Here is a 12,795-nt window from a genome sequence, read left to right on the forward strand (position 1 = left end):
TGAAATGCTCTCACAGCCCAGCAAGCGATAAATCATGCCATTTCTATACATTTACATTTAAGCAATGCAATCAGAACTAACCGCCATCCTCATAAACAGGCCCACTCGGTCCCCAAATCACAACTCTCTTGCCTCTCTTCTCATCGCTCCGGTACCCCCTCCTCTTCCCCCTATAGCCACCACAACAACAGCAGCAATAAACCACACAAGAATACAGCCATCTCGTTAACCAAAACTTAGCCGACCACTCCAAGAACCCCATTTTCCGGCCCTGGCCTTCCTTCCCATCTGCCGCGTTGAGACGCGCAGAGTTGCGATAGCGAATATTATAAATGACCCACGAGACGAGCACAACAACACAGTAACATACCACCAGAGACAAGATCTCAGTACAGACCAACACCGACAGAAACTCAATCAGATTCTCGAACAGGGCGAAAGTGACCATCAAAATCGGCGCCAACACAAACAGAAGCGCGGATCGTATCCAGTACGTTCTAGTGGTAAGTTCCGCATTGCGAAACGTCATCCTAACATCCCACACGGACGAATGCGACAGGTGTGGGCGTCTCAATTCATCGACAAACGACGCCAACAGGCCCTTCGAATAATGCTCCTCGCTCCTGAACATATTCTTCACAAATTTGACACTTTCCCCGTCTTTCTGTGGCGTTACAGGAAAGTTCGGGTTGAGTGTCAATTGCTCCTTTTCGTACCGCAGTCTCAGCCATTCCGTCACAGGGGCCGATTTCCAGATTTCGACAACAATCGACTTATCGTCAGCTGTGAGTTGGCGCGCGACGAGCCTGATGTCCATGTCGTACGTGAATCCGTGCATCTGGTTATGGAACCACGCTGCATCTGGAGTACTGAACCAGGGGAGATTAATGATATGATCCCTTCCGCCGGAATCAACTTGCACAGTGATCGTGTCGCTGATATAAACCGTCTCGTCTCTCCCGTCATCCTCATCGAGGAAAATCACCAAGTCATCAGTTTTTACATTCTCGTTGCGGAGCATGCCATCCCGGACTTTGAGTGCGGCATCCGTCAGATTCAGTCTCGTCCTGAGATCACGACCAACCCCAATCACCAACTCTCTTGCTGCTGCACCGATTCCGCTGACGACTTTCCAGTCAGCAAGTACATGCGTACAATCACTACTCGGCACCCCCCTGACTCTCGCCCACTGCCTGGGCGAACCCGGATAGAGCGCATTCGCAGGCTCGAAAGTCACCGAAGCAGCTTCAAACGATCTATCCCATGGATAGACTGTGTGCAGCAATTCCCCAGCTTTGAGGACATCTGAAATGTATTTATTTGTATGCTGAGATGAAACGCGCACAGAAGGGAGAAAGGCCCAGAGACCGATGAGGGTGAGGTAGGAGTAGAGGATGAATTTGAGGATGCGGGAGAGGGTGGATATTAGTCTGGGCATTTTACTGCCTTTGTAAGTGTAACGATTGTATGGAAGTTGGAAAGTAGTTAACGAGTGGATGCATGCGAGTGCATGTCTTATTAGTCTATTCGATCATCGATTTTTCTGTAGTAGGGTTGTTGAAGATGAATTCAATCAATGAATGATTTTGATGTCGTCCAACTTCCAAGATTTAGCCGGATGGTCCGCCTGGTTGCCTTGGATGCCGACCAATCAGCGGGGGATTTCTACCCCTTTATACTCTTTGGCACAGACACGTAGTTTTTCTTCAAAACATGGATTATGTTAAATAGTAAAGATCAGTCTGACATATTTACACATGAAAAAAATTCCCAAAATCTCCTATCACTAAATCAAACAACCGCAGTCTGATCATAGTACAAATCGCAGGAATGAGGATGCTGCAAGCAATACTTGGGCACCAGCGGCGCAGCCTGCACTCCGTTCGCAACCAGATACTCTCTGAAGTTCAAGATGCGCTGCGTCATATACGTCGTCCTCTTGTCGCCAGTCTTGGGGTCCTTGTTACCAGACCACACCAACTCCGCAAGCGCGGCAGCACGAGGCCACATTTTGCCCGAAATGACGGTATCGTCAACCTGCTCAGACCAGAGCGGTGCAACCGCACCCTTGACATGCGCGGCTTGGGCGTCGGTCAAGTTGGTTGTGAAGTCGTAGTCGTAGATGCGCTGCCAGGTCTTGTAAGGCGCGCACCAACTACCGCCGTTTCCGCCCCAGTTGAAGTTTGCAAGGCCGTCGACGGCGTCTGGGTTGACCATTACGTCGTAGCGGGGGTCGTTAGTCACAAAGCCTCCGTAGCCGCAGTCGAGGTACATGAAATCAGAAGAAGATACAAGAACATCGTAGCCCAAGTCGGTCAGGTTGTTGATGTTGGTGAGACCGTTGTTCCAAGACTGGACAAGAAGGCCTTCCGTCGACACGTTGGGTGCGTGGGGTTCGTTGATGATCAGATCCTCCCAAACAACGAGCTTACGGTTCTTGATACTCTTAAAGATGGGGAATGCGTGGTCGACCCAGTACTGCGTGACGTCGTTGTAGGTGCGGCTGGGGTCAGCGGCAAGATAGTCAGTCACGTAGGTACTGAAGTTGTAGCAACCAGTCTGCAATTCGTCGCCACCAACGTGGAAGAAATTATCTGTAAAGATACCAGAGAGCTCTTTGTACACCTTCTCAACAACGCCATAAGTCTTGTTGTTCAAAGGGTCGAGTTGGCCGGGAGTAGGCTCCACGGCAGTATGATAAGTCCAGACATCGTTCGACCACCAGGAATGAGCACAGGCGACAATACTAGGGTCAACCTGCTGCCAACCCGCAGCCGAGTGGCCTGGCATATCGACCTCAGGCACAACACGCACAGCACGCGCACGCGCATACTCGATAATATCCTTGATATCGTCGTGCGAGAACGTCTGCGACGGCGAATACGCATCATTCGTCATCTGCGGGTACGTGCTCATGCGCACCGGCCAAGACTGCGAATCATCCAAATGCCAGTGCAAGATGTTGAGTTTCGACAACGCCATTCCGTCAATCTGTTCCTTGATCTTGGTTGTGGTGATAAAATTTCGGCCCGTGTCGATCATGACACCGCGCCAGGGGTACAACGGCGAGTCTTCAATGGAAACGGGCTGCTCGATGATGAGCCCATTGTTCTGGAAGATCACGAGCTGCTGCAAAGTCGTGAAGGCGTGGAGAGCGCCCCAGGTGGTGTTGGCGGTAATTGCGAGCGTGGACGAGCCCGAGTCGAGGACAAGCGTATAAGACTCATCGACCTCGGCCTGTAGGTCTGCATTGAGGTCCGAGACAGTCACCGTGACGGTTCTGAGGGTTGCCTGTGAATGGCCGCGCTTCTGGCTGTTGAGCGCAACAGCTGCCGAAGACGACGGGAGAGGCGTCGAGGGAGTGGAAGTGGGCGCGGCGGTCGGGAAGGGTTCGTACGAGGAAATGGGGGCCTCGGTGGCCTGGGGCACCCATTTCAGCTGCTTGATGCTCGTCCAGGCGCGTTCCCAGGCGTCGCTAATGATTGCGTTCCTGGGGAGTTGGACATTCAGGTTCTGCGGCACGGAGATGGGACCTGAAGTGCCCCAGGTGATCGACCGGGGCGCCGGCAGAGGGTTGACGGCCACGCCAGCCACCGCTGAGGCTAGACACCCGACTGTTACCAGACTGACTCGCATGGTGAATATAACAATAACAATATGTAAGAAAAAAGGAGCGTGAGAAGAGAAAAAGAACGAGAAACGAAGGAGGACTGGACAAATAATAAATACTACATCCCTGGTCGATCAACAGACCATTCCACTACCGTGCAGTACATGCTACGTCGTGGTCGGAGCATACCAGGATAACACTACGGGGTGCGCCAGGAAGTAACACTTCGGACTCCATCCATTCGACAGAACGGCAAAAGGATCGTCCAGGAAATTGCTTGATTGCAGTGTCTCCATCGATTTAGTCGCTTTCTTACTACTCTGTAGTAGCCAGTGTGGAGTCTACTGTCCATTGCCCACAGCCGAGGGCTGAACAGCCTGAAAGCGAGAACAAACAAGCATAACTCTCTCTGAAAAGGAAGCATATTACTGAAGCAAGGGCTGATTTGTTTTAGCTGTTTGTTTATGCCAATCCAGACTCGCTGCAACTAACAAGCAGCTAAATAGTAAAGCCCCACTCGACAGAATTAAAATTAATTAACGTTTCTTTTGATCAAAGCACTGTCAATGAAGTTAATGTCGGATGTTGTAGCTTGATGCAACGCGGAGATAGAAGACCTATGTACCAGAGGAAATGCAACTATTCAGTGCATCATACTCCTCATTAATTTGCATATTGAATTATCCTACAAACGCGAATACTTGAGAGCTGCCAAGCAGATCGGTACCTGAAAACCTATAGCGCGAGTCTTGTATGTCTAATTATAACCACCACGGCAAGTCATCTGGGGGCCATACCCTAACTCTCTATGCTATGGCCCGTCACTCCTTATCTCCTCTGTCCTGACTTCCTTCGGCAGTCAAACTGAAGATACGTCTAACCGTCGAGTCATTCAAGTCTCATCTTAATTACTTCATTTCCCCATTCCTCCGCATCTGTACTTATCGGGTACATACATATGTACGGTAGTAAATAGACAAAGATCGAGTGTCACCATACCATTCATTAATCTTCTCCGCATCAATTAGTTCTGCCATAAACAAGTAAGTAGGAATCAATCTGCGAACTCTATCTTGATGAACTGAAAGTAAAAGTGCTACCAGGATTGAGGTTACATCAGCCACGAGTTAGACTTAATGATCGTTAGTCTAGTTGCTCTTTAGTTCTAGAATCTACTTCGCGAGTCTCGTGCAGCGGACTCGTGAGCTCTTGGTCGGTGCCATGTGGAGTGGATGTAACCTTATCGACGTCTTATCACCGCTCATCTTAGGGCTACTACCACGTTCACATGCATGGCTACTTGACAATCATATCATATATTCAGTGTATCTACTATCTACCATGTAGGGTCTAGACATGATAGATATGTGTCCTCGTCGTAGATACTGGCTAAAACTCAAACTCCCGCCGGAACACATCCACGTCCATCCCCGACACAACCATGTCCGCCAAATCACGTCTCCCCATCGACGTAAACMCCCGCCGCAGCGTATCGTACAGATTTGTACTCTGGTTCTGACTAATATGGATCATGCGCTCCAGCTCTGCGTCGTCGATTCCATCCACACCTTCAACAATTTCGCGTGCTTTTTCCCGCCCTTGTTGTTCGACCACTTTGTGCATTGCCAGTGCGCCGAGTAAGTGTTGCGCGGCTTCCGGGAAGCAGCCGATATTAATACATGAAACGCCCAAGTTGTAGCGCGCGCGGACAAAGTTGGGGTTGATGGTGAGTGCCTTTTCGTACGCTTCGATCGCTTCTTCGGAGCGGCCTGAGTTGGCGAGTGTGGCGCCGAGGCGGTTCCAGAGGAGGTGCACTTGTTCTTGTTGGTTGGAGGTGCCGGACTCAGTAGAGGCGAGAGCTGCGGAAAAGCAGTCGACGGCTTTGTCATATTCTTCAGCACAATAGAACAGTACGCCTAAACCGACTTGCACGTCTGGATCCATGTGTTCGCCTGAAGGCGAGAGTTGTGCTGCCTGGATGAACAGGTCTGTCACTTTATCGTGCAGTAATTGCCTATCCGTAAATCCGACATCGGTATCGGCGGAAAGATCATTGGGACTTATGACTTGAGGATATTTCACAGAGAGCCAACGCTCCAGTGTACGATATGCCGTCGAATCGTAGCCCTCATTTGTATACGACACAGCCAACCCCATAAGAGCATCGAGATTGTTCGGGTCTAGTTTCAGCGCTTGTTCCAACGCCCGCAATGCCGGGTTCTCCTTCTCATTTTGTGCCTGCGCAGATCCGAGCATGGTCCAGGCTTGTACATGCTGAGGATCCTTTTGTACTGCAGCCTCAAAGGCCAGAGCTGCTAAAGACAGGTTTCCACCTTCCTGCATGATCTTCATTCCTTCTTCGAACGGGTTACCCACGGCCCGGAACATGTTATCCTCCTCGAATAAATAATCTCCCAATTGCGGGTCACGGAATCGCGTGTTTAGACTATCGAACCCTTCCCATCCACTAGTATCCCCCAGATGTAAATTCGCAACTTCCTCAAAATCATCTTCGGCCAATTGTCTAGAAGCCGTACTTTCAGCCTGAGCACTTTGCCACACACGTTCAAATTGATCGAATCCTTCATCTTGACTGTGTCTCTGATTCTGATAAGGGGTAGTATGCACTGACCTGTCCAGATCATCGAGTTCCGCTTCCATAGCTTGATTCGCCTGATCATCAAACGCTTCTTGTCCCGCAGCATCCATTTCAGCGAACTGCGCTTCCCAATTCACGTCATCCAACTCCACCATTCGCCCTTTGCCCTTGCCGTCTTGCTGTTGCGCTGCAGGCTGTTGCTGTTGTTGTTGCTGCTGCATAGGCATATACGACGGACCCATCATCCCCATAGCGCCCATTCCGCCCATCGCACCCATATAACCTCCCATCATCGGCCGCTGATAGCCACTCATCATGGGCGACTGCGTCGACTGCGTAATGGGGCTCGCTGTACGATGTTGTTGCTGAAAGCGCGAGAATTCCGCCGCTGAAAATCCCGGTCCTCCTCGGTTATCGAGGACAGCAGGAGCGGCGTTGGGGCCTTGAAAAGCGGCTTCCATACGTGCTTGTTCGCCGTCGAATTCGGCTGCCCAACCGGGCGATCCTGTGCGTTGGGGGGCATGTTGCATCGACTCGATTTCGCGGCGCATTTGTTCCATGGCGAATGGTTGGACGGGGGCTTGATGAGGGAGATGGCCGGGTTGTTGCATGAATTCGTCCATCATCTGTAGACGAGTCAGAACTGTGGCTAGTAAATCTATCGTACAGAGATGATTCGTACCTGATCCCCCGGTCCTGCCATCCCCCGGGAACGCATACTCTCTTGCATCCCCGGCGTCCTCCCCACCAGTCTATCTCGCTGTAAAGACTTGTCATCTTGAACATGTTTCGTGAACTGCGTCAACGGATTGCCGGCGGTCGAGCACTCGGCGCCTCCGAGAAAGGACATGGCGGACGTTGCTGAATATACTATCTGATATATCAAATCAAGCGATCTAATAGCGTGACCATCTATTCTGCCTGTTCTGCAGAGAACAGATCGAGCACGTCGTTGTACGATTCACGGGATTGTCGTTAGGTTAGTAATCGCTCCGGTCGACAATGGGTATCGGCGTGGGGTAAAACTGGGCCGAGCCGCGGCTGATTTGTTCAGGCTTGAATTTCAAGGACACAATAATCTATCCAATGCAATTTCGTAAAGGAATATTCAAAGAAAGGAACAATATGTTCGGATAATTGAAACGAATCAAAAGCTCGCCTGGTCTGTTTCGGCAACTATCGATGGTTCAAAGACCTCCGCCACCGAGGCCGGCCGCGCCGAGGTTCTTTCCGGATTGATCACGTGTTTGATATCTATCAAATTATCTATTAACATTGCACAAGTGATTGTGATATTGAAAGGAGATCAACTTTTACTCATCACAGAGCAAGTCCGTAAAAAACCCAAGACAAATAATATACAATAAGCTAATTGGTACATGTGTAGAAAGAAACCCATCAAACCATACAAAGCACATTATAAAAGTCAACAGACGGAAAATCACAGGGATCTCCGATTAATTAGCCTCGAACGCCCCAACGCGCGGTGTCTGTGAATGTTGATGAGATCGAGAAGCTGCATAAATAGACGGAAATTCTATAGCATCAATGTCGAGCTCCCCCGACTTTATTGCTCATCGTTCTGAGTCTGGTTCTCTGCGGGTTGTCGGCTAATCCGCTTAGCGCCCTGGCTGAAGTCAATCTTCAATCGACGACCGTGAGGTGCCTTGCCGCTAAGGATCTCAAAAGCAGCCTGAGCACTGGGAACATCAAGGAAATCGGCGTGGGCGAATCCCCGGGGGTTACCGGTCTGGCGATCGACGGCAACACGGACTTCAATGACGTTGCGAACGCTCTTGAAGAGTTCGTTGAGTTCTCGGTCCGTAAGGTCGTAAGCCAGGTTTCCGATGTAGAGGCTTCTTGTAGGTTGTCCTACGGCACGACCTTTGGGAGCGCGAGGTCCGGCTCCAGCAGCGGTGAATTGGACGAGTACACGACGGCCTTCGTAGACTTGCTGGTTCATCTCTTGAATGGCACGGTGGGCGGCTTCCACGGAGTCAAATGTAACGTATCCGAATCTATCATATGGTCAGTGTAAGTTGACCTCGTAAAAACTTGGGATCATGCAACCAACCCTTTGCTCAAACCACGAGCATCAGAAATAATAATAGACTTCTCAACAACGCCATACTCCTCCATCCTGGCCTTCAAATCCTCCGCGGTGACATCAAAGAACAAATTTCCAATGTAAACAGTTGGTGAAGGGACGGCCTCCGGGAAACGATTCATCCGACCGTTGGAATTATTTCTCCGGGAAGCATCTACGTCTGCTGCACCATCTTGAGGGGCCGCATTCGCAGACAAGCTAGCACCTTGCTCTGTAGGCTCAATCTCGCCCTCGACTGCTGTGGCCTCCACAGTAGATCCTTGCTCCGTAGCCTCGATCTTAGCCTCAGCCGCAGACACATCTACAGTTGATCCTTGCTCCTTTGCTGCTTTCATGGCAGCAGACTCAAGGGCAGCTTCGAGGGAAGCTTCGTCTTCTTCGGCTTTGGTCTCTGATGCCTTTTGGGCGGCAATCTTGGCGGCTTCGTCGCTGTTCCATCGTCGCTGGATTTGCTGAAAGGTGGAGACACTGGAAGTAGCAGCTGGGCGGCTGAATGCGTTGGATTGAGTGGTGATTGATCGTGATCGCGCATTGAGGAAAGAGGCATTGGGTCTGACGGACAAGAGCCGGCGAGCGGCAGGGCGAAGAGCAGAATACCTGATGAGAGGAACTAGTCAGCAATGCGATCGATGTGGTTGGCAATAACGTCGAGCTTACATTTTGAATGATTGACTGGACAAGAAATTAAAAAATAAAGCAATTAGTAATTTCGTAAAAGATTTAATCTGAAAATGAAGCACAATTAATGAATCAAATAGAGAGAAGAGTATTCGAAGATAGAGAATGAAGGATGAAGGTTTGCCAACCAAATAATTTTCCAGAATCTCCGCTAGCGCCGGGGTTGGTTGGCTGACTCGTTATGTGTCACGTGATATGTCTCGATATTTACCCCCTGACAACACTATCTGCTTTATCATTTTGTTTCATAGACTTCGTTCTGTTCGAAAGTAGCGGTTCTGTCTGTACCTACAGGGTGCTAATAGAAGGAGCTGCTTATTTCTGCTTTTGCATCACTATAAAAACAACCTGTCCTGTGAACACTTGTCCGGAGCGCGTCCGAATATTTACCTTGCCAGACCAGATGATGACATTCGAACGACTCTGAGCTAGGTAAATATTGGAGCTCGCTACTAAGTCAGAGTAGGCCTCATGAAAAATTACTTTCATCAATAGATAGTACGCAGCATAAATTGTGAAGAGCAGATCCTAGTATACATACATAATCACATATACCAACATTGAATACCTGGAACACAATACAGCGCATGGAGGAGATTTTCGCATTTCACATACCAGTTTACAAAAAGAGACAATCATTTTTCTTCATCCCCTAACAGGCATAACATATAAGTAACTCGAGTCCACCGAAACTCCATAAGTAGCAATTCTAACGAGGGGAGACTTGGAATAAAAAGTGAATCAAAGGGTATCGAAAAGGTGAGAGAGAAGAGGAGGTGGTTTCGCGTATAATTTTCATAAATCAATCCACTTGTATATAATATCAGTCAATTTTATTCCCATTCGGCCCAGCCATGAAGAACGACGGATTCGCCGAGTCGTACGTCATACCCGTATCCGAAGGCAGGACGCCGGGCATTCGTACCCTGTTTCGGATATTGTCCGTCGATATTGCGCTTCTGTTTCCTGGTGTGTCGGTGGTGGTTGTGGTAGATGGAGTTGGTTGGCCGCCAGATGCTGACGAAGATGGGATTGGGGAGATCATTTGATTAGGCATGTCGAACATAGGCCAGAGGGGATTTGAGTTGTTAGTGTTGTTGTCGAGGGTCGTGTTGCCTATGTAGCTGTCCCAGGCGTTCTGCAGAATTAAGTTAGTAGAGGGATATAAAGTAAGCAGGAGGAGACGAACCCAGTCGAGTTGCATGTCTGGCATTTGACCAAGCATATTGAATGGAGACGCAAAGCCCATGTCAGCCCCTCCAGCGAGAGCCGATGGAGACAGTACTGAGTCGGTGTTTTTGAACGGATCTGTAAATCCGGTTCCCGTATCTTGCGGGCTCATGCCGCTACTCAAAAGGCCCAGAGTCATCGCAGCACTCTGCTTCTCATCCGGCACTCCGAGCATGCCTGAACTGCCGTTCATGTCTGTCGAAGTCGGTGGCGTCACATTCAACTTATCAAGCATAACAGTCATCATGCCTGCTGCTTTCCATGACTCCATCGACTCGTCGCTTTGATCCCGCCAGATATCTCTCGCTTGTTGGATAGCGGCAAGCATTTCGTCGCGACGTTCCCGGCCCCAAATATAGACATCGCCTGATGGGCGTCCAGCTGCCTGCAACTGCATGCTCTGATAAAGGTCGAGACATATCACTGTCGCAGAGAGTAAGTAGTTACTGTTATTGATGGCGTTATCCCGAATCTTGCTCAACAGACGACCACCTGGCAACTTCTGGCTGTGGAAGATGGCCTGGTAACGCAAGAGCTCCAGTGATGAGTCAATACATGTCCGGCGCGAATGGGTGAATCGGGGATTTTCTCGGGCACGGCCAATATATCTTCGGTGTAGAACAACTTGTGCCTTGTGGTAGACGCTTTCAACCTGCTTTCATTAGTACCAATTTGGGTCAGGAAGGGATACCACTTACATAATATCTCATCAAGATCGAATCAGTAGACTCTATCGTGCACTCTTCAAATGGAAGCACTCGCAGATGTTCAGGAATAAGATCCCGAGCTCGTCGAAGCTCAGCATCTATATCAATAACAACCTCATATGGCGCATTCTTGACAAGCGAGGTATGTTCAATAACACGACCAAAAGCAACCGACAGGCGACTTTTGGCAATCATATAAGACAACGGAGTGGATTGTTCGTTGGGCCTGGACGGCGGTATCTCTTTGCTATCAGGACCAAAATCTTCGTCAAACAGATTTCGCGGCAGCTCAGTGTCGGTGTCTCCGGGCCGTAGCATACTGGGCATGCCGACCTGGAATGAGAAAAGAAGATCCGCCTGCCTAAGATATGCCCACACCCTTCTTCGCATCTCACCTTGAAAAGGTGTAATGTTGGGAAACATTTTCGAATCCCGATGGTAGCCCATGCGCATGGCTAATCGTGCGATTATACCGCAAAGAATCCACACACGAACATTAGCTTCACTGGTCTCGCTGAAATCAGCATGCATATGAAGAACAAGAGTCTCGATCAGATACGGATACGGCTTCGTGTAGTCTGCCAGAATCAAACACTGACACATGAGATGGCGGAAAGACTTTGACATATCAAGTGATTTGCCCTTGAATTCTGGCGGCTCTTCCCCGTCGTGGTAATATGAGAGCATAGCCAGTCGCATCATGGCATAAAGCATACCGATCCATACTGGACATGAAGCGGAGGGATCTTTCCAGTGCTCATTGTACTTTGCATTGTTAGCATGACAGTCAATTTTTCACAGTTAGAATCGCTTACATCTTTCTGAAAGGTTGGCACATGAAGAACATCTATTATTCGTTAGTTTCGTACACTCACTAGCCGTTCAGAGTATACATACAACTGCCAGGACCATGATCACGATTATTGAAGAACCGCGATATCAGCATATCTGCGATATATCGTGAGGGGAAGGAGGCCAGAATCTCGGATTTGCTAGGTGCCTTCACCGAGCCAAAAAGTAACATGGTGGTAGTATCGGCTTCTGGCTTTGTGGCTTGTATTTTCTGTGCTTGTTCTTCATATTGCTTTCTCGAGTTCTGAAAGAATTGACGAACTTCCGCAATCTGCAAAAGTTAGACATACTGAATGATCTCCACCGCGTAAGACAACTTACATCATTCAGAACAGACGCCCAATGAGCCTCGCTGATATACATTGATTTGTTATTGTCGACCTTCATGATGCCGAACGATTTTGTCACCGCTTCCGTATCGCTCTCTTCATTCTGTCCATCAACGTCGTCATCTAACTCAAGATCCTGGTAATTCTGTCCGGACTCAACGCTATCGTGTCCGGATAGAGCTGCGGCGGCGGCGGCTGGTCCAGCCGCTTGCGATCCATTCGTCATGAGCGATAGAACTAAATTCTCCAATCGATCTATCCTGTTTTGCATATCATCTGGTGATTGGGAAGAGCTCTGAGGAGAACTCTTCTTTCGCGATCCTGGTTGAGCATAAGTGCAGGAGGAGGCGTCCCCTCGTTTGATGCAATTTTCGCAAGGATGGGAGCGATTGCATTTTAATCTAACATGACAATTGCGTCAGTTTTCTGCGATGGCTGCGACTAAGCGAACGACGTGACCACGTACTTTCTCTGTCGACAAGGCGCGCACGAAAGCGGCACCCTGTTTCGCTTCCTAACCACCCTATATTGGCCTTCGGGAGAATGCGCGCCCACGCTGGATGATGTCGATGGCGGTGTCGGTGTCATGGTGAAAGTATATAGTGTGGCTGACAGACTCTTGGATAGTATTGACTGAGTCGATGTTAAATGCGACCGAAGACGAGCTGGACGTGAGACGTAGA

General features: G+C 49.4%; 4 protein-coding genes across 4 annotated transcripts; all 4 read right to left on the reverse strand.

The window, feature by feature from the left end:
• Positions 1–76: 76 nt before the first annotated feature.
• BHQ10_003321 (uncharacterized protein) lies at positions 77–1,438 on the reverse strand (the record flags this gene model as incomplete). Its single annotated transcript, XM_040875565.1, has 2 exons — positions 77–170; positions 237–1,438. The coding sequence occupies 2 exons, from the start codon at positions 1,436–1,438 to the stop codon at positions 77–79; spliced, it is 1,296 nt and encodes a 431-aa protein (XP_040731825.1).
• A 353-nt stretch (positions 1,439–1,791) lies between these two features.
• Positions 1,792–3,636, reverse strand: BHQ10_003322 (uncharacterized protein; the record flags this gene model as incomplete). The annotated part of the gene is made up of 1 exon (XM_040875566.1): positions 1,792–3,636. The coding sequence occupies one exon, from the start codon at positions 3,634–3,636 to the stop codon at positions 1,792–1,794; it is 1,845 nt and encodes a 614-aa protein (XP_040731826.1).
• A 1,363-nt stretch (positions 3,637–4,999) lies between these two features.
• On the reverse strand, positions 5,000–7,059 carry BHQ10_003323 (uncharacterized protein; the record flags this gene model as incomplete). The annotated part of the gene is made up of 2 exons (XM_040875567.1): positions 5,000–6,835; positions 6,892–7,059. The coding sequence occupies 2 exons, from the start codon at positions 7,057–7,059 to the stop codon at positions 5,000–5,002; spliced, it is 2,004 nt and encodes a 667-aa protein (XP_040731827.1).
• Positions 7,060–7,776: 717 nt separating this feature from the next.
• Positions 7,777–12,700, reverse strand: BHQ10_003324 (uncharacterized protein; the record flags this gene model as incomplete). The annotated part of the gene is made up of 9 exons (XM_040875568.1): positions 7,777–8,227; positions 8,284–8,913; positions 9,879–10,132; positions 10,184–10,876; positions 10,923–11,696; positions 11,747–11,778; positions 11,829–12,054; positions 12,105–12,513; positions 12,579–12,700. 9 exons carry the CDS (start codon positions 12,698–12,700, stop codon positions 7,777–7,779), a joined length of 3,591 nt encoding a protein of 1,196 aa, XP_040731828.1.
• Positions 12,701–12,795: the final 95 nt, after the last annotated feature.

The sequence above is a fragment of the Talaromyces amestolkiae genome (assembly GCF_001896365.1).
Source record: "Talaromyces amestolkiae strain CIB chromosome Unknown scaffold5.1, whole genome shotgun sequence".
In the NCBI taxonomy this organism is placed as follows: Eukaryota; Fungi; Ascomycota; class Eurotiomycetes; order Eurotiales; family Trichocomaceae; genus Talaromyces; species Talaromyces amestolkiae.